The following is an 18,831-nucleotide window of genomic DNA, read 5'->3' on the forward strand; positions in this document are numbered from 1 at the left end:
CAAATATAAACCATTTCCTTGAAATATAATGTATGTCTTCTGGCCATTTTTTTTAAAATTATGTAAGTTATTTATATAGAGGATATATAGAGGAGCTTATGGGCCTGAATGGGTTTCCTCTTGATCTATACATTTGTGTCAGTTGTATAGAATAAGACATAGATCACGTTTTGCTGCTATACACGCTAGGCCCGCCCCTCCTACAAATTATCACAAAAATTAAGTGGTTAAGGACATATTCCTTAAATTTAAGTAGAGGAAATGTGAATCCAGTATAATTCATGGAATATAATACAACATTTTCCCACCATGAAAGTTAAACATTTCACATAAGCATGCGTTGTCTTTTTTCTTTTTTTTTAATTATAAGTTGTGATGACCTCTGGCAACTGTCTCAAGTCTGTATTTTTAAGCTGTTTTAGAGCATGTAACCAAGAATTTCTGAGAAACTGAAATCTTAACGAAAATAAACAACGAGTTGCTGAGGGTTTAGTCCTCTTCAACAAGAAAACTATGCATTTTGCCACCATGGGGGAGGGGGCATGCAAAATATTAGCACTGTACAAGGGGCAATATATAATTAGAATTTCTCGGGATAGTTATTAAGTACCTCCTCTTACCCCCTACCATGTTAGCCAGTTGAAGGATCATATTAATTATCATTTTTGTAACTCTTTGGGTACAGTTAGAGGTCAACCATGCTATTAGCATGTCCTAATAACATTTAATTTGGTGCTGTTTCATGAAGATGTTCCCACTCTTATATTTTTATTTTTGATGTATCCATTGTTGTTTTCAGACTCTTAAAAAATATATTTACAGAATTTCAGCCATGACCCCATCTTTGCTTCCTCTAAAGACCACAATACATAGAGGTTATTGTTTAAAGAACAAGGTACAAAACATGTTTGAAAAGGATAGAATCATCCATTATTCAGTTGAAACATTCAGTAAGCGAGTAACAATATACGTATTGGAACCTGAGGTCCACCATATTTCTGGCTTAATACACAATGGATCTGAACATTCTAGAGGCTGCAAAAACTGCGACTGAATTTCTGCAGAGTATCCATCAGGCAATTCCCATCATTCTCTTGCAGGATTGCAATATATTGCTTGTTCAGTAAGAGGACAAAATTATACTTCAAAGTCTGTTGAATGTTAGAAGTCAACTTCCTGGAATAATACATTGTGATCATTAGGAGGACCTTATAGACATGCCTTGAGCATTTCCATCCTCATCTTGTTAAATTTCACCTGTGCTTAAAGACACACCTATAACATTCTTTAACTTAATGACCAAGTAAATTGGGCCTACTCAGAAGTACATGTATCAAAACCGACTGAAAGGAAACATGGGGACTAACATACAGTCCTGAAAGATCTAAATAGTGAAAAGCATAAACTTGGTTAAGCTGTTTTAATATGCGCATATAAATATTATGTCAACCAAAGCGAAATGTATATTTTTACAAAACTGGAAATTAGAAGCACCATTTTCACCGCAGTCTCCTGCTTAGAGTAGCCCAGAGACATCCCAGCACTAAGGTGTAAACTGATTCTTATCAACTGATGACCCAGTAGTCAAAGTTAATAACTAATACATTTCCCTTATCGTCTTTCATGATGCAGATAAAGTTCGCTAAAAAGTCTGAATCTGGTGTTTTTCTTGCCCCAGCAGAGCTTGGTTTTCGCTGCACCATTGGCCAACTGTTGGTGTTTAACAACTGGAATATGTATGGACAACCAGCTTACAATTCTCCATCTAACTAATATGATGATAAAACAACATTGATTGTTATGGCCGTAAGAATCACTGTTTACAAATAACCCCAGTCTAGAGTCCCAGTCGGCATTTGCCGTGCCCCACATCCAGTCCAGTCTGTTATTTATTAATTGTTGCTTGCAATGAATGAGTGGTTCATTTCACTCCTTAATTGTAATGGTTTTGCATAAGTAAAGAGTTGTAACTCTTGTTTATTAATGTAATTGTTGTTTATATTCTTCATATACTTTGTATGTTTTTGATATGTGTTTTTATATATATTAAAAAATCAATAAATTATTAAAAATAAAAAAAAGAATTCTTTAGTAGGTAGAATTCTCCTCTTTCCATCTAAACTGCTGTCAATGTTAATCCAGCAAATCTATATCCTAACAGATTGGCCAGACTCCACTTGTGCGGATTAACACACAGTACGCATACTGATAAACTGGTAAAACACGTTCACAAATTAAAGGTGCCATTTCACATACACATAACATTAACTGTACTCTATAGTTTATTAAGCAGTCATTTTATTCATTGCTCTAAAGGCTTAAGCATACAAAAACACAGAAACAGAAAGTTTTTCCAGTTCCTATTACAACACCCTATCAATTCTAACATTACAAAAAATATATAAATGATACAAAATTGAATGTGATTCCGTATATATATATATATATATATATATATATATATATATATATGGAAGGTTTGGAAGTTGAACAGTACTAAAAGTTACATTTCTAATTCTGCGTTTAGATATGAGTGTTAAATTCAGCAGAGTAGGTGGGACAGCACATTTCATATATGAACACTATATAGGTTAGCTGCCATTAAAGTGAACTTGTGGACTGGCCCAAAGTATGATCCCTAGAATGAGCTATAGAAACCAAAGTCAGAGCAGAGAAGGTTATGGATAGATGACAAATAAGAAGCCATCGTGGGCTTCAATTCACCAATTACAATTTCTTTATGTACACTATAAGTCAAGTTCCAGTGTTTATTTTCTCCATTAATAGTCTTCGTATTCATTGTGCTGAGGACGCAGTATGACGCTGTGGTAGGTTTTGATGCAAGAAAATGCGGTGGGGGGGATCAGGCGCCTATTAATGAAATTATGTTCAAGGTGCACAGATACAAGATTGGAGTCTTCAGATATTCTAGTATCGCATATGGAATTGAGAGGGATGTACCTACAGAAAGAGAGAGAAACATGAAAACAGGACTGTCAGCATATGCCTTTTACTATTATTAGTAGTCTAAAATAAATTACCTTATGCTCTAAAAATATCTATATGTTATATTAAAAATCTTTAATCTCTTCTTTGAATTTTAAGATATATATCACATTTATGCCAACATTACAGCACCTATAACACAACATAGACATTTCTAAGTACTACCATAATGCCAGCAGCCCTGGTTAACACAGGTAACTTACAGGTTCCTAAATGGTTATGCATTACAAAAGAAAAGTTGATTGAATTGAACCCACCTAATTTTATTGAAGCTTAGACGGAGGACTTGTAAATTTTTCAAGTTCAGGATACCGCGGGGTATGGACTGCAGCAAATTGTTATCCAGCAAAAGTTCATTGAGGGATTTATAGAGCCCAAAGAAGGACACTGTGTGGATTCCGTCATCTCTCAGGTGGTTGCGTGAAAGGTGAAGAAACTCCAGTCCAGGCTTCAAATGGGCAAAGACATAGCCTGGGATCCGCTCAATCTGATTATGGTGCATGAAGAGGTACTTTAACCCACGGGGTAAAAAGGATGGGACATGTACCAACCGGTTATGGGATAAATCCAAAGATTCCAGGTTCCTGAAAGATGAACCGGCATACAGTTTTGATCAAACCCAGCTTATCTTAATGTATTTAGGTGCTATGTTATTTTACATGTCTATGTCGGTCACTTAAATACCTTTTTGTTCAACCCCAATAACTGGACACCCCCTGTTGTCTTAAAACAATATATGTGCTCCTTTTATACAGGCTATTTTAGCATGCATTGGGCAACACAGGATTATGCACCTTGAGTATTGTTACCCTTACCATCATTAGCCAAATGTTTTCAGGCATCTAGTTTTGGCTTGCTGGCTGAATGGTGCTAGCCTTCCCCCTCATTCTATTCACCTTGAACACTCGTAAACCTTAATTTACGATTAGTGCAATCTGTCATTGCCCCTAGACTAGGTTTCTTGGTTCCTTTGGTTTCAGAGTACTCACAGCAGGTCGATCCAAGCACGAGGAGCAATGTGGTTCTCCTGCAGCCTGTTGTTACTCAGCACAAGAATACTCAGGTTCAGAGTCTTATTCAGGATCCCTTCAGATATAATTTCAATACGATTATTGTCCAGATGAAGTTCCTGTCCAAAAAAACATGACACAAAAGAATCTATTTACTAGGAATCAATTTAGTTGACACCTGTTGGAACATTTTGTTTCTTGAGAGTTTTGGATGTGGATACGCCCTAAAGTCAAATTCACTTTTATGTTGGTAAAATTCTGCATTTTTTATGTTGAACAGGACTGTTGACAGTTCAAGCTGCCGGTTTCAATCAATGCCATCTGGGGTCTCCTTGGAAGAACTGGGACTCTTGCTAGCCATCAATGGAGCTGACTGGTGGTGAGTATTCTATGTGTGCATCCTGGCACACAGGAGATGTGTTTGATCGAACATATTATCTGCAAGCCAACGAGATGGGGAGCTGGGAAAGATACATTCGAATAGGAATGAGTCTGCTCAATCCATCCATGCATGTGGAAGAGGGAGAAAATTACAACTTAAATAGGAGACTCAGCTATCAATCAGATTAAAGTGCATATGCTGGTTGGAATGTCCATTTAAGTCCGTTAAGACTGGCAAATTGTTATATAAAAGTATCTAAAATAAAATTTGAATGAAATTGGAAGACTTCCTTATGGTCAATTACTTGGTTTTCACTGATGTGACTACAGGGTAACAGTGGTATTTGGCCGAGTGACAACCCAAGTGTGTGGAGATCAACACTTTTTTGACAATAAATTTCCTTAGCATTCACTACCAAATGACATTAAAACTTTTTAAATGTGATCAGCGACACCCTAAACAGATTAAAGGCCGGCATGTTGAGTTCTATGTACTTATTCTGCCATTTTACAAGAAGATGTAGTTAAGCAGAAGGGGCAGCTTTTGGTTGATACTCTGTTTAAATACATGTCTGCAGACTTGGCCGTGACCGCGTTCTGGTAAAACATTAAAGGAGATGTTGCAGCTATAATTATCATGCCAAAACACTTTGATTTTCTCCAAAGAACACAGTAAAAAGCTTTCTGGTCTAGAGACCAGTCAGAGACTTTTCTCTGATTTTCTTGATATGCAACATGTCTGCAAGGGAAACTTTTACAGATTAAAACCATCATAGTAGGCAACTCACTTATCATAGAATACAAGGAACACTTACATCAGAAAATTGTTGGTCAACATTCTTTCTAATGAAATTAAGTCATGCTACATACACAGAATGGGCATTAACAACGTTAACTCTTGAGGATTTTTCCAGGAGAAGACTTAGTTAAGGTCCATAAACAGACATTTTGAAGCCCAGTGGTGAGAAGCAGATGGTGAGAAATATGCCCCGGTCTCAGACAAGAATAACATGAAAGCAGAGGGGTGAACAAAAGCCTAGTAGAGAGGCTCTTACATAAGGATTGTTTGAGATTAAACCACAATTGCTGCAGAGCTGAGGTCCTTCTGAATTTGGTTCACCTTTTGCTAGATGTCACAGTGAGAGTGGTCAGAGGCAGGCTAAGCAATGGGACACCTGAGCACCTACTGAGCGCATTAGGAGAGTATTTATACCAGAGCCAAACATGCATGACCCATGGGAGACCTCCATGCACCATGCCAAGTGGTACCGTCAACCACTATCCCCTATCTTCCCTGTATATGTGCCTGATGTACAGAGCACTCACACAGTAAGGAAAGCATGGGAGCGCATTTTCTAATCAAAAGCGGACACCTGCAGCTGAATACCTCTTTGTGACTAATAGTTACTGGGGAGGAAATCCATAGCATGGACACACAGACCAGGTAAATAACACTCTGGGAATTCCATTGCTTTCAGTGGTGCTAAGACCACCTTTCATGGACGCTGGCAAACCTATTGTTAGGCCTTCTCCTTTTCCCTAAGTATTACACCAGGCACAACTCAAATCTGTCTTGTGGGAAAGAGTGGTTCTATGTAGAGTAAAGAATTTGATGGCAGATAAGACCCATTTGGCCCATCTAGTCTGCCCATATTCCCTAATGTAGAGACTCAGACCTTAATCAGTCATTGGTTATATGTGCCATGTGCCAATCCCGTGCATGTTTAAATTCTCTCATTGTATTAGCCTCTACTACTTCTGAAGAGACCTCTTTAGAGATGGGTATACACGTGTCTTGTCAAACCACATGTTCTAGTAAACAGCCATCGGGGAAAACAAACACTCTTTATAAAACATGTGTTTTTGGTTTTGTCTCAGTTTGTTCGTTGATAAATAGCCCCGATAATATTGGAATCCGAAGAAGGTCGTGAAATACTCCTGTGGGCAGTGAAGAAGGATCCAAATAAAGGCATGAATGTGCAACTATTCATAATATTTTAAATACAATTCCAGATGCTACAGAGGAAGATGTTACTTCCCAACATACTGGCAGAAACTATTTGCAAATGATGACATTGGTTTGATAAGCAAATAGAGTTAAATAAAATATCCCTGGAATTTCCACAAAGTCTTGGCTGACATTTGCTTGAAGTTGGATACGTTAGAAAAAAGTACATAATATGTTCTCTGTTTCTTTTAAACAGATACATTCATTGAACCAAAATCACAGAGACCATTACTCCCCAAGACTGTTTGATAAGCTTACATGTACTTGACTTCTAGGAAGCTCTGGGAAATTAATTAGACACTTGCGCACGCATGGCGGTTTTCTTTGCTTATCCCAAGGAACCAAACATCTACAAACTCTTTAAGAAAAAGAGTATTTTTCAAGCAATTTGCATTTTCTTATTAATTAAAGCAAGAACGATGGAGGATATTCCCATCGTCATCCATCTCTGATAGGTTCTAAAAAACAGGCAGACGCTGTAATTTTGTAACGGTATCGCGACTAACCATATTCTGTCTGCCATGAAAATAATTCATGGCCAAGAGTGCCTATAATACATTTTTTTTTTTTGGGAAAATCAACTCCTTAAGGCTGTTTTCATTGTTTGGTTGGGTGCATGACGTGGAAAGAACAAATACGTGGGGAACAGAACGGAGTGTGCTGGATTAGTACGGTATGAAAAAAGAACAGGAGCCCACAAGGGAGGACTGATAATTCTTGCATTAGAAGAGAAAGCCCAAGCCAGGAAAGAAGACAGAAAGGATCCGTAGCTGGGCAACGTAACTCAGGTATAAAACAACATCTTCTTATCGGATTTAAAGAGAAATTGCTGCTTATAGGGCTGGACACAACAGCCAATATCCCTCCAATACGCTGATTGGGATGAGTATGAGCAAAAGTGGTTGGAGTGCGATCACATATTGATTTAATATGGGACGAACTGAGGTGGGGCTAATATTACGCCAAATGCAGATGACTCTATCAGAGCCCCTAAAATAGTTTGACCCTATGGCTTTGGTTGGCTTCATCGTTAGCTTGGCTAACATTTTTTGACACGACTGTCCAGTTGCAGAGTGTTTCTGTATGAAAGTCTTTACATGGAACATAAGACCCATCCTTTTAATTTAATGGTCCATTAGCCTGCTTATCAGGCTTGCACATAATTGCGCTGGTCGAGTGCCAACGAGGTTCAATCCTCAACCTCACCTCTAGGGGAAAATTAAAGAATCCGAACATTTAATTCCAACATTAAATATGTTCATCAATGGCTATTAATATGCAGGTTCCTGGCTAGTGCAAAACAAGAACTAAAATCAGGATACTTAGTTCTGACGTTTCAGACACTTTCAGATTCCGTTTAGTTTTGTTGACCTACAATATGTCAGAATAGAATAAATCATAATATGCATTTCTTTTATAATCCCAGTTACATAAATGGCTGGCACGCTCAACAGCTGGGGTTCCAGCCCAAAGTATACTGAGGAAAAGCACAAATAGTTAGTTCTCCAATGGAAACATAGGGAGCCAACGGGGAGAAGTCAAATGTCTACATGACCATGTCTATTTCCCTTCGCAAACAAAAATATTAAGAAAAAAACATCTATTTGGCTTTCCTCTGAGGGCAGAAATAAGAATATAAGTTTAAGTTTCCATAGAGTATTGCCTGTAAATTACTTTGCAAACAACAGTTCACTGAAAGGACCTGCTGTATTTCAACAAAAAAATAATGTGAGTCTGAAGAACCACCTGGCATTTAGGTAGTCAGCCATTCTGGGGTGTAATTACACGACTGCCCTGTCTACAATTACCTGGTTTTTCAACGGACCACTACTTCTTGTCTAGTAACAACCCAAATAAAATACAAAGGTGTTCCTCAAATCTATCGCGGAGTAATGTGGAATAAGGTTGGAGGGATTTCACTACTCAAGCCTGGGAATGCCAATTTCAGCAGAGGTGGTGTGGAAATTTCGAGTATCCACTCACTTCACAACGGCCCAATGTTTTGGACACCTTTACTTAACACCAACTTTTTTTAAATTAATATTTTGTGGAGCCAACATTAATTTATATAAATACTAAATAACGAATCCTAGCCAGCTCCCTCGTTCACCGTCACTAGTAAATAAGGGATGCAGCCTTGGCCAGAGATTTAGACCCTTTTTTCACGCCTCCCGTGACCTTTATTATTATGGATAGATATCCGGAGGATCGGTTACCTGCAGGGATGCCGGAAGTCCAGATGGTATGGCTCGGAAATGATTGTGGTCCAGGCGCAAATAAGTGAGTTTCTTTAAAGGCTTGAAGGTGAGAGGGTTGACATTCCCGTCATGGAAACTGTTTCCCTCTAATTCCAGATTCAGTAAATTGCTCAAACCTATGGATTGAATGAGCAGAACATTATTCTATCATACTGCTCATGTAAGGAACCAAACAGCCATTTTAAATACAGAAGGCTATGGCACCACTTGGGATGGTCCCATGGGAAAATAAATATTTCTCCTGGTTTATTAAATACTATATTTTATACAGCAGTGTGTGTATCGTTCTTATTTCTGCATTAGAACTGGATGACCCTATAGTAGTTTATTATTATAGTTTATTATTAGTTGTCTATGAGCCACCTCCTGCTCAAAAATCATTATGTGCCATTATGTGGGATTATTATTATTATTATTAATTTGTATAGCACCATCAAATATCTATTTGTGCCACCACTGGATTCATGTGCGGTTGGACTGCAGCTCTTATCATCATCTTATCAAGGCCCTGGGTTTGTGAACTCTTTTGATGCTTTCACATCTTTTTCTCTGTACAGGGAGATGCAGTCACTATGATTGCGCAATAGGGCAGGATCACGGTAATTTATCATATGACATCATTTGTTTTTCAGGTCCCAGACTGTTTAGAGAAATGCTTTTGGGTTAGGTTTTGTCTTGGGACTTTTCAATTGCACAGAGAGTCTTCTGGAACTGAAATGTGCTTTTATGCAAATTGCCGAATGACTGGAAATACGCTGAATTTGCTGAAGTTTACTAGACTTTGCTTGATGCTCTAAGTCATGTGAGTGCACCTCGAGTTCCTTACCACGGAAGCTGTGTTTGTTCAGTTCCCGGAGATTATTGTCATTGATTTTCAGCTCCTGGAGGGATTGTGGAAGGATCGGGAGGACCGTCAGGCGGTTTCCATCCAGATTAAGACGTTTCAGCTTGGTTAGGTTCTAGAAAGAAAATATTTCATTAAAAAACAAAAAAACTATAAGGATTTTATTTTTGAATAGCAAAGCAACATGATGCTAATATTACTGCCCATGAAGAAGTTAAAGGGAAATTATCTAAAATGGTTACAATGTTACTGTATCTTGCTCTAGATATTTGGGGTAATTTGGGCACAGTAGCTCTCACAGTTACAACATTTATAGTAGAGCTCTATATTATCCTGATATCCCCTGAAACAATGATTAATACAAGTTAACGATATATTTATTCACTCATCAGCACCAAAGAAGAAGAATCTGTAGAGGAACAATGATTCCTACTCCACTCTCAAACGTTTTCTTTCTCTTTAGAGGGTCAAGCAGCCTTGGTCTACAGATGTCACACGGGGTGAGTAATGGACAACCCTTTTCATAATCAATCATAATAATCCTTACAAAGACATACTTAGTTAGTTTCTACTTTCATGTGTGATATGCCATCAATAAAATAATTTAACTTACCTGAAAAACATCAGTTGATAACCCGGAATCACCCAGTTTGTTCTTGCTAAGATCCAACCATTCTAGATTGGGTAAACCAGAGAAGGCTCTTGCAGGGAGTTTGGAAATCTCGTTATCTGGGTGGAAGGAGAATTAGAAATGGTTTGAGCTTTCCCGATTTGATACCTGAATTTGGGAATGAAACCGGTTGGTGGGGATCAGCATGATCTTTAGTATTGAGGATACAGATCTGCCTGCCCCAACTAGATCCTCAGGAATAGCGGCTTATAAAAATCCCACTAAAATAGATGGTATGCGGTATAATTGCAGGAGCATAGTCTTTCCGGTGCCTAGGTATCTTACGCAAAGTATGCAGCTCATTACAAAGAATTACATAGCCCGGTAATAAAACAGTTAATAGCAAATAGAACTGCAGAATTCAAACCAGCCTAAATCCCCAAGCAGCACACAAGGAAGCCACATCTCTTAACCCTCGAGGACAGTACTGAGAACATCATTTTGGACACACATCAAAGAGAGAGGCTGGTGATGAGGACACGTTCCCTCCCTACTTTCAATCTTTATAAACCCTCTGAGCTTGGGGCTGTGGAAATCATATGTATACTGTTACCATAAATAATACCTGCTTGGCAATGCAAATAAAAGATTCATCTGTAACACATCAGTGCAAATGTATCTCTCAATGACAGGAACTCTTTTTATATGAATTTGTTTCGATGAATATAGATTTGATCAGCTAGTAAAGCTCTCACCCTCTGTGACACCCACATATCCATCACAGTTGCCAGTTTTTGGGGAAGGATATTTATCTATAATGGTTGGGAAGCATTAGTTTATAAAATAAACACTGCAATACTGCACATATAGGTTTTATGGTAGACAGGGGTTATCCAAAAATGCATGAAGGTCAAGGTAGTCAATGGCCACCAGGAGGACAGACGGCCTACAGATTGTTAAAGGACTCCAAATGTAATTTCCATGGGAGCCCAATGTGACCAAAAGTATGTGGACGCTTGACCATCACACCTATATGAGCTTGTTGGACATTGCCTATGTTAACCATGGACATTAATGTAAGGTTTTTAGTTATAAACCAGGAAAACACTATTGCTTATGTAGATGGGTAAATGCACACATTTGAAACAGCATCAGCACACTAAGCATCCAAGCATTACTTTTTGATGTGCCTCGGACACCACAAAAAATGACGGTTTCATCCAATGAAGACCCTCAAAACCCACATAATGTAGGTTCAGTCCATATACACTGGATTAAAAACATTTTTTGGTCTGCTGACTGTGATTTAAGGTGTGGTGTCCTTTATTTAAAAGACACAAAATGTAGACAACAGCGATTGTAATGCCAGGGCTAGTTATCAGAGCTCATAGATGTGCTTTCTTTAGTCGCAGATGTCATCCAGATGAGATTTGCTTATAAAGACTTTTCTCAAATCTAAATCTAAAATTACGCAACAAATGGTTTTAATAATTTTCTTGTTGATGGTTTTCAATCTTACTGTGCCAAAATACTGTTTCGAATGATATTCACCCTGGAAGAGGGACGTCACCTGGTTTAAGTAAAAAAACAAATAAATCTAGTGGGGATTGTACTAGTAGTCCGGCCTTTCAAGAGTAGAGGTGGTTTAACATACTCTCCAGCCCTCGTGTATAAATGATGACTGTTAGCTGAGTTATTTTTTGAGCTTTGAGGTTTTTCATTCAAAAGCACAGATGAATTCCTCGAAATTCTCTCTATACATTTATCATCCAACCCCCAGCTCCATTCTCTTGCTCAGGACTTACGTTCAGATGGCTCCATCAATGGAAGCCCTAAATGTGGATAGACTACATGTGAGGTTCTCTTTGGAAGTCTTGCATGAGCCAATACTGGAGCATTCCTGAGCAGATGAAACGGAACTTATGTATAGAAAGGATTCTGATGAATCTCACTATGCGTTTGGTGGCAAAAAATCCTTAAAATACTCTTTATTTTGTTATTTTTTCATTTGAATAGTAATAAGATAAATGCTTGTCTTTCAGCCCTGGAAATGATTTGGTTTTGTAGAATAACACAGCAGACACATCTGTAGCTAAAGGAAACGCATAATTATATTAATGAGAAGAGGTGGGAACTGGTAATCTCAAGCTCGGCTCTCAGCTGGGTATTTAAGGAGAAAAAAAAGATACTCGGGACTAATTATACAGGAGGCCCAGCCTAGACACAATCCACACATAGACACTTTGACACATAGACACTTTGACACATAGACACTTTGACTAATGCAATTCTATGAAGGAACAGACTCAATTAATATTGTCATAAAAAAATTAGCACTGTGTGCTGTTCAGGTGGGAAACATAACTGACAATAATGGTTTATCTGAACCTAATGAGATAAAACCAAGTTTTTGTCATTGCTAACCTACATTACTGTATACAGCATTGATACTGAGGGAGAAAGGTATTTTTGTCCATGGGATGTCCTCTTTAATGTGGCATTAGATAAACACATATTGTCCTACCTGCCAAGTAGAGTGTCTTCAGCCCCAGATCTGTCATTAATGGAAGGTACTTCATCTTTGTGTTTGCACAGGCAATGGTGGATTCTGCGAGAAGGCAGCCGCTGGGGAGTGAGGGCATGTCATTTTCTGTTGGACGCGTCGGTGGTTCTATAACAGGGTCCGTTGGGGCAGGAGTCAAGCTATCAGCAATGTCCGATTTCCTGTTTGTTTCAACCTGATCTTCCGTTATCTTTTTTCCTGCACTGGAATTCCGTGTTGATTCTTTCTTTACTCCTGAATGTTTTCTTCTCTCTGAGAGAAAAGAAGATGTGGAAGGGTTATTATTACCGTGAACACTCTTGATAAGATGGATATCCGTGCATTATACCAAGAGAGAGTCTTTAGTCAACGTTTGTGGCCAACATAAAAAAAGACATAAAGTTATATAAGCTCTCAGAGCCTCAGAAATCTCTACTTCAGATGGAATTCTGGGAATTCTTGATAGACAAATGGACAAAAGATAAGGATAATATCAAGGATAAAGAACCAGCATGTATAGATGCCGAATGGCAAATTTATTCAAGCTAAGCCCAACTGATTTGGCCAATGATTAATTAACTACAATTTTCACCTAATATAATTAAATATATAATTATATATATATCATTAACGCTGGAATTGTAGTCTTTTTTTAGATTAATATCAGTGTCACAGTTCATAAAAGTAGGTTTCTTTTTACATTCATGATTGTTAAATCTTTGTTTCCTTAGCTAGAAAAGATTGTCAAATGCTACGCAACTTCATTGTTATTATACTGTCAATAAGATACTGGAACTATGCAACTGGGTAAGATGCCCAACCTAAGTCAGTTATGTGGTCATTTACATATAACTAGGTAGGGGCAGGCCCTGTCCAGTAGTTGTAGCTTTTGTCACTGTTATCTGGTATGTATTAATGCTGTTGGCATTGATCTGTCTATTCCTGATTCATGGCACGGCAAAAAATAAAATACACCTTTGTCAATAAGAGCATGTCAAACAATCCTGCCCTGAATGTGAGAACGTTTCCAGTGAACTAATTCTAATTATGCAGACATGTAGATAAAGACATAGGGTATGCCACTTTTGAACCTTACCCATGATTCCATATCAGTGGATGTTCAGTGATGTGCAAACTTACAAAACATCTACTTGTTTCTCCATTACCTTCCGTTGGGGGTTCCTTGCGTTGGACTTTTGGAACCTCATGACCTGATGCTTTCTTTCCATTTTGTTCTTTCTTTGATTTCCCAAGAACCATACCCTTCTTCTGATTGCTTGTCTGTTGGTTGTCATTGTGCAGTTCCTTCTTCCTTGAGGGGGTTCTTCTTTCGACCACTTCAGTCACTTTGCTTATCTCTGACTGTTTCTTTGTTGTCTGAGTGCTCACAGATACAGCACTGGCATGTGTAGTTGTGGAGAATCCATTCTTAGCTTTGGGTTGTCTACCTCGCTCTCCATTGCCTATTGTATCCTCCTGGTTTTCTTCTTTTTCCTTCTTCCCTTTTATGTTTTTCTGTTGGTTGGGTTTTGGTGTTGGCAGGAAGACTGATGATTTTGGTGGTCCTGGAGTGTAACCAATAATATACAGAATATAGTTTAGTTAGTTGAGTTATTGACTTCTGTCTTTTGCCAAGAATTGATTAGCGATACATGGAGTATTGAGCTATCTGAGCGATTTGGAATGTGTTTATTATCTATTACCCCAGTGCAATCTGGAAACTGAGGGTGATTAAAGTATAACTGCACATGGAATATGGATATATTCATGGAATATATGAAGATATATTATGATGAAACATAGTTATTATCCTAATTTTACTACTCTTTCATATACAGTAGAAGCCCATCTATATTGCTTCTTCTGGATTGTTTATAGTGCTACCATTCCACGTAAAAAGGCTATTCCATTTGTTTGTTTTTATCATTATCATTAGACATGTCTCATTCATCAGTTCATATATTTCCTAGTATACTTATGGATCCATTTCTTTGTACATTGTCTTCTGCTGTTGAAGCCAAGTAGAAGACACTACATAAATATTTATTAATATATTTATTAACACGTGTTGTAATATTAACGCTTATTGTTTGGCTGGTAAATGCTTCCTTCATCCAAGTGACAAGGATTTAACCATTTCACATACAGATGAACAATAATTATTTGAGCTATTACATGCGTGTCATGCCTGTTTTGCTAAACACTTCTGGTTTAAGAAGAGAAGACCAGAGAAGTCCATTGTTGCAAACAAACCCCACATTAAAGTGACTTCAAATTGTGCCTCAAAAAGGGGGAAAAATTAATTCTTGATCCCAAAATGGCTGGAGATCAGATTTCTCAATAGATCAAGAAGCTATAACTACTCATGTCCTTATAATAATCAGTTTTATCCCTGTATATTCATCTTTCCTAAAAAGTCTACCCCATATGGTATTCGATAGGTATCTATCGAATAGGATAACACGATATCTGCGGGTAGTGGATTACACATCTTTAATGTTCTTTTTACAATCCTATTACAAAATAGATGGCCTTCTGAATACGGACCTCACTAATGGAAGCCAGTTAAAACATACATGAAAAATGTATGTACCTATGTGTCATGTGAACTGTTTGAAAGAAAGTACTTGCCTGTTTTCACACATGTTGGACAACATGACCCTGGAGATGTTTGTAGTTGGCCTGAATGACACGATATCGTTTCACAGCTGTCTTGCTGGCACACCTGCTTGCCCTGATCACATATACACATAATACAAGGACGAGGTGCCCAGGCTGCACCGTCATACATGACCATCCCGTTCACTATGCATTGTCCTCTCCCTGAAAAGCATCAGGAAACAAAATGACTTATTGTTTTGACACTTTATCATGCAGAACAAAAGTAATGTTATCGGAACCCTAAGAGTAAGACACCCGCAGCCATTATATTGTCATCCAAAAATGAGGATTTAAGATTTAAAAGCCATTCTGTCCATATGCGTCATTCACATACTTGTATTCTAGTATATATAGCACAACTCTGGCGCTTGGAAGATTAATATACTGCTAGGGGTACTACAGCCATGACTGGACCCTTGTACAGAGAAGGGTAAAGATGAGTGTGTTTCCATTAAACATGGTTTATTGTATTGTTGGGATTTTCACAAAGAACACTTTATATCTTGGAATCCTGGTTTCAATCAATGCTGGTTCCCATTAAGTTCTTGCCATCTCTTTGATGGTGGTAAATCTTTTGAATCCATGTGTATGAGGCAACCACAGCCACCTTGGTGTCAGTTTCATTTTAAGAAGGGAGGAGGCAATTTAGAAACAAATTCCTTCGCATCCATGCAATTAACATCTAATTTAAGACCCTATTTTGTATCAGCATACATGCGTTAACAAAACAGAGGATGACTATCTAAGGGACATATACGCCACGGGTTGTTCATAGGATGATGAATTTGTCTACAGCCTATTCACAGATCAACAAGTTTGTTAACGTTACCTAGGATGGCCTTGGCAAGCCTTATGGAACATCATAGCAAGCTGGGTGTAAGTGTAGGAAAGATGGTCACATCCATAGTCACTGAAGACACTTGGAACATAACTAAGCTGAACTTATCAGGAATTTGAATAACTTGCTAAATTAACAACCAAATTCCTCCAAGATTTCACTAAATAGAGCCTGTGCACTCGATGATGTAAGCACAGAAAAACGCCTGATGGAGATGTAGACAGTAAGATAAATGCGATCGTACTGCTCCGTGTGTAATACAGATCATTAAACAGACCTTAATAGACCAAGCATAGTACGTTCCCCTTGGCTGGGTCTGTATTTCCACTAGATGCTCACCTTTGATCCATAACCTTCTGTCTGTCATTCCACACTCAGCAGACAATGTAAGGCACCTTTACAATATCGTGTTTCATATGAAAACCGATCACTAGAGCACTGTAAATAAGTCTACCTCCTTTCAGAACTGGTAACAACGAGACTATACCCCTAGACCACTAATGGAAACCATCTGAAACAAAAAAATATAGGAATAACAGAAAAAAAAAATATCTCCTGTTGCTAAAACCCTGTGTTTCAACCCCAGGTCAATCACCAGTTAAAATGTTGCATTCATTTTGCACTGCCGGAAAGGGTTGGTTGTCAAGGTTTGTGGGTGATCTCGTACATTAAAGAGAAGGGCAACCTCTGGCAACCTCTGGCAACCTGCCTTCAGAGGACTACTGCTCTGACCAGCCAGCCGATTAGCTAGCTAAGCATTGCTGTAGTCCAGAGCTGCTGGATTGTCTGAGGTTGCTTATTCAGAAAAGTGTCTTCTTTTTGATTATAATAGTAATAGTAGCACAATACACATTTATAGCTTGTCGTCACACATCCATTCTTCATGGTGCTGTTCCACTAAGACAAAATATAATTGAGCTCTCTACCATTGTATTTTTTTACAGAAGGTTTAATTAAATCGTCTTCGCCGGAGGTTTCGTTGAATTGAAGGTTTAATGAAATTCAATTAAACATGGGAGCTTTTAAGAAGATGTTTTTAGTTCTCATGGCAACAGCCTATCAGTGACTGCTTTTGTGTCACATGACATTTAAGCGTTCCCTGAAAAATCATGAATGAGACAAATTTTTGTATGTTAAATGATTTATGGGGGTGGTTTCACATATCCTACTAAGTAACTGCCCAGGCTAAATGCCCCAAGACCAATCAGCATGCCAACTTCTCCTGGCTGCACTGAATAATCAATGAAACCTGTTACACAAGACTGTCCCAAAACAAAACTGGCCTACTTTCTTAATTTGTAAAAAAGATTAGACTTTAGTTGTGATCGTGAACCTTAGCTGTCAGAAGATGGTTTACCACAAATCAAATTGTTTTATAAATTAAAACATATTGCAGTGGTTATGGCTCTTTAGGGTTTTTAGGGTATATATAACTCTAAAAAATACAAAAATTACTTTACCTGCCACCAGAGTATTCCCAGTTTGTGAATAAGTCTGCAAGGAAGGATTCGGGTTCCTTGACTTTGTTGGTTCTTGCTTGGAAGTTTTCTCTGTCCGTTGTGAATCTTTTGTGGTCACCGGAACCAGACGTGCTCCTTTTTGGAGAATTTGGTGTAAGCGTGTAGCGTTGCCGGGTTTCTCTTGAGATCTTTGGGCGCATCCTTTGAGTCCGAGAACGCTCAGCGCCAAAAGGACAAAAATCAGATTCATCTTGTAACCTGTTGTTTTTATACAGAACAACACCAGAATCCTTAGAGTGCACACTCAAGTAAAATAAAGCTTGATGTCGCCTTCTCTGATCTATAAAGTAACTGAGAGGTTTTCTCAAAACTCAACACAAGTCTTTTCCACCATGAAATCCCCAAGAGAGTTTAATTTAAACATAAGGTAAACTCCTTCTTTTTTTCTTACTTTTCAATGCGAAGTGAAGATTGTTTTCTGTCCAAACAAACACTTCCATCAGCTGCGATTTCTCTTCGTTTTTTGGGTTAATACGCGGCAGCCCATTTTCTCGACAAACCTATAGTTTCCACAAACTCAACGTTATATCAAACAGGAGCGTGTGAGAGATTGGAAGCGTACCAGGGTGGCTGTCGGTGAAGTTACACAGTGGCATCTCACGGCAAGGTCTGCGGCCTAGTCATCATGAATAGAGCCTCTGTTTGTTCACAAGCAGAGCCCAGATGGGGGGGAAAAAGGGAATTAGACTCATGCTAATACACAGCAAGCTTTCTTGGCATTTCCTGTACAGCTCGGCAATATGGAAAGGGTGTTGGAACTTAATTCAGGACTCAGTGTTTACCAAAGCAAGCTTTCCTACACGAGCCTGACTGTATTCACACAAACCCCCCTCCCCAACACGGTTCTAGGGTCAAATGAATTTAGACAGCTTATAACATTTTGTAAGCCCTTGTTAAATAAAATAGAGTGATAAAGAGAGAGTAATATATGCTTCTTCGCCATATTTCTGAACGCGTTTCATATAAATGTTGCTTCTAGTCTTAGAACCTATAAGCGACGGATCAAGTACTTGGGTAAGATAGGCCCGAGCCACTATAAAGTATGGGCGATAAGCTTATGGTCCATCCTACCAGCTGAGACGATAAAAAAAAAGTTTAAAAGTGTAATAAAATCCACTAATAACATTAACTTCACAATCATGTTGGTTTAAGG

The 18,831-nt window shown here is 38.3% G+C and overlaps 1 protein-coding gene and 1 long non-coding RNA gene across 3 annotated transcripts in view; one reads left to right on the forward strand and one right to left on the reverse strand.

The window, feature by feature from the left end:
* Positions 1–18,831, forward strand: part of LOC128503499 (uncharacterized) — a 289,541-nt gene that overhangs the window by 177,589 nt on the left and 93,121 nt on the right. The gene's annotated exons all lie outside the window — the stretch shown is intronic.
* On the reverse strand, positions 2,501–17,880 carry LOC128503485 (extracellular matrix protein 2-like). The gene is made up of 10 exons (XM_053473589.1): positions 17,619–17,880; positions 15,291–15,482; positions 13,826–14,224; positions 12,642–12,932; positions 10,121–10,236; positions 9,490–9,622; positions 8,622–8,779; positions 3,996–4,135; positions 3,264–3,590; positions 2,501–2,961 (listed from the first exon to the last, which is right to left on the reverse strand). The coding sequence occupies exons 1-10, from the start codon at positions 17,866–17,868 to the stop codon at positions 2,781–2,783; spliced, it is 2,187 nt and encodes a 728-aa protein (XP_053329564.1). The 5' UTR covers positions 17,869–17,880; the 3' UTR covers positions 2,501–2,780.

This window comes from Spea bombifrons, chromosome 8 (genome assembly GCF_027358695.1).
Source record: "Spea bombifrons isolate aSpeBom1 chromosome 8, aSpeBom1.2.pri, whole genome shotgun sequence".
NCBI lineage: Eukaryota > Metazoa > Chordata > Amphibia > Anura > Pelobatidae > Spea > Spea bombifrons.

Excerpts from the sequence above, each read along its gene's own strand:
- LOC128503485 (XM_053473589.1), bottom strand. The coding sequence starts at position 17,868 with ATGAATCTGATTTTTGTCCTTTTGGCGCTGAGCGTTCTCGGACTCAAA. Across the intron at positions 14,225-15,290 it reads TCCAACATGTGTGAAAACAG|GACCACCAAAATCATCAGTC; the intron begins GCAAGTACTTTC and ends GTTACACTCCAG. Across the intron at positions 3,591-3,995 it reads CGTGCTTGGATCGACCTGCT|GAACCTGGAATCTTTGGATT; the intron begins GTGAGTACTCTG and ends TTCATCTTTCAG.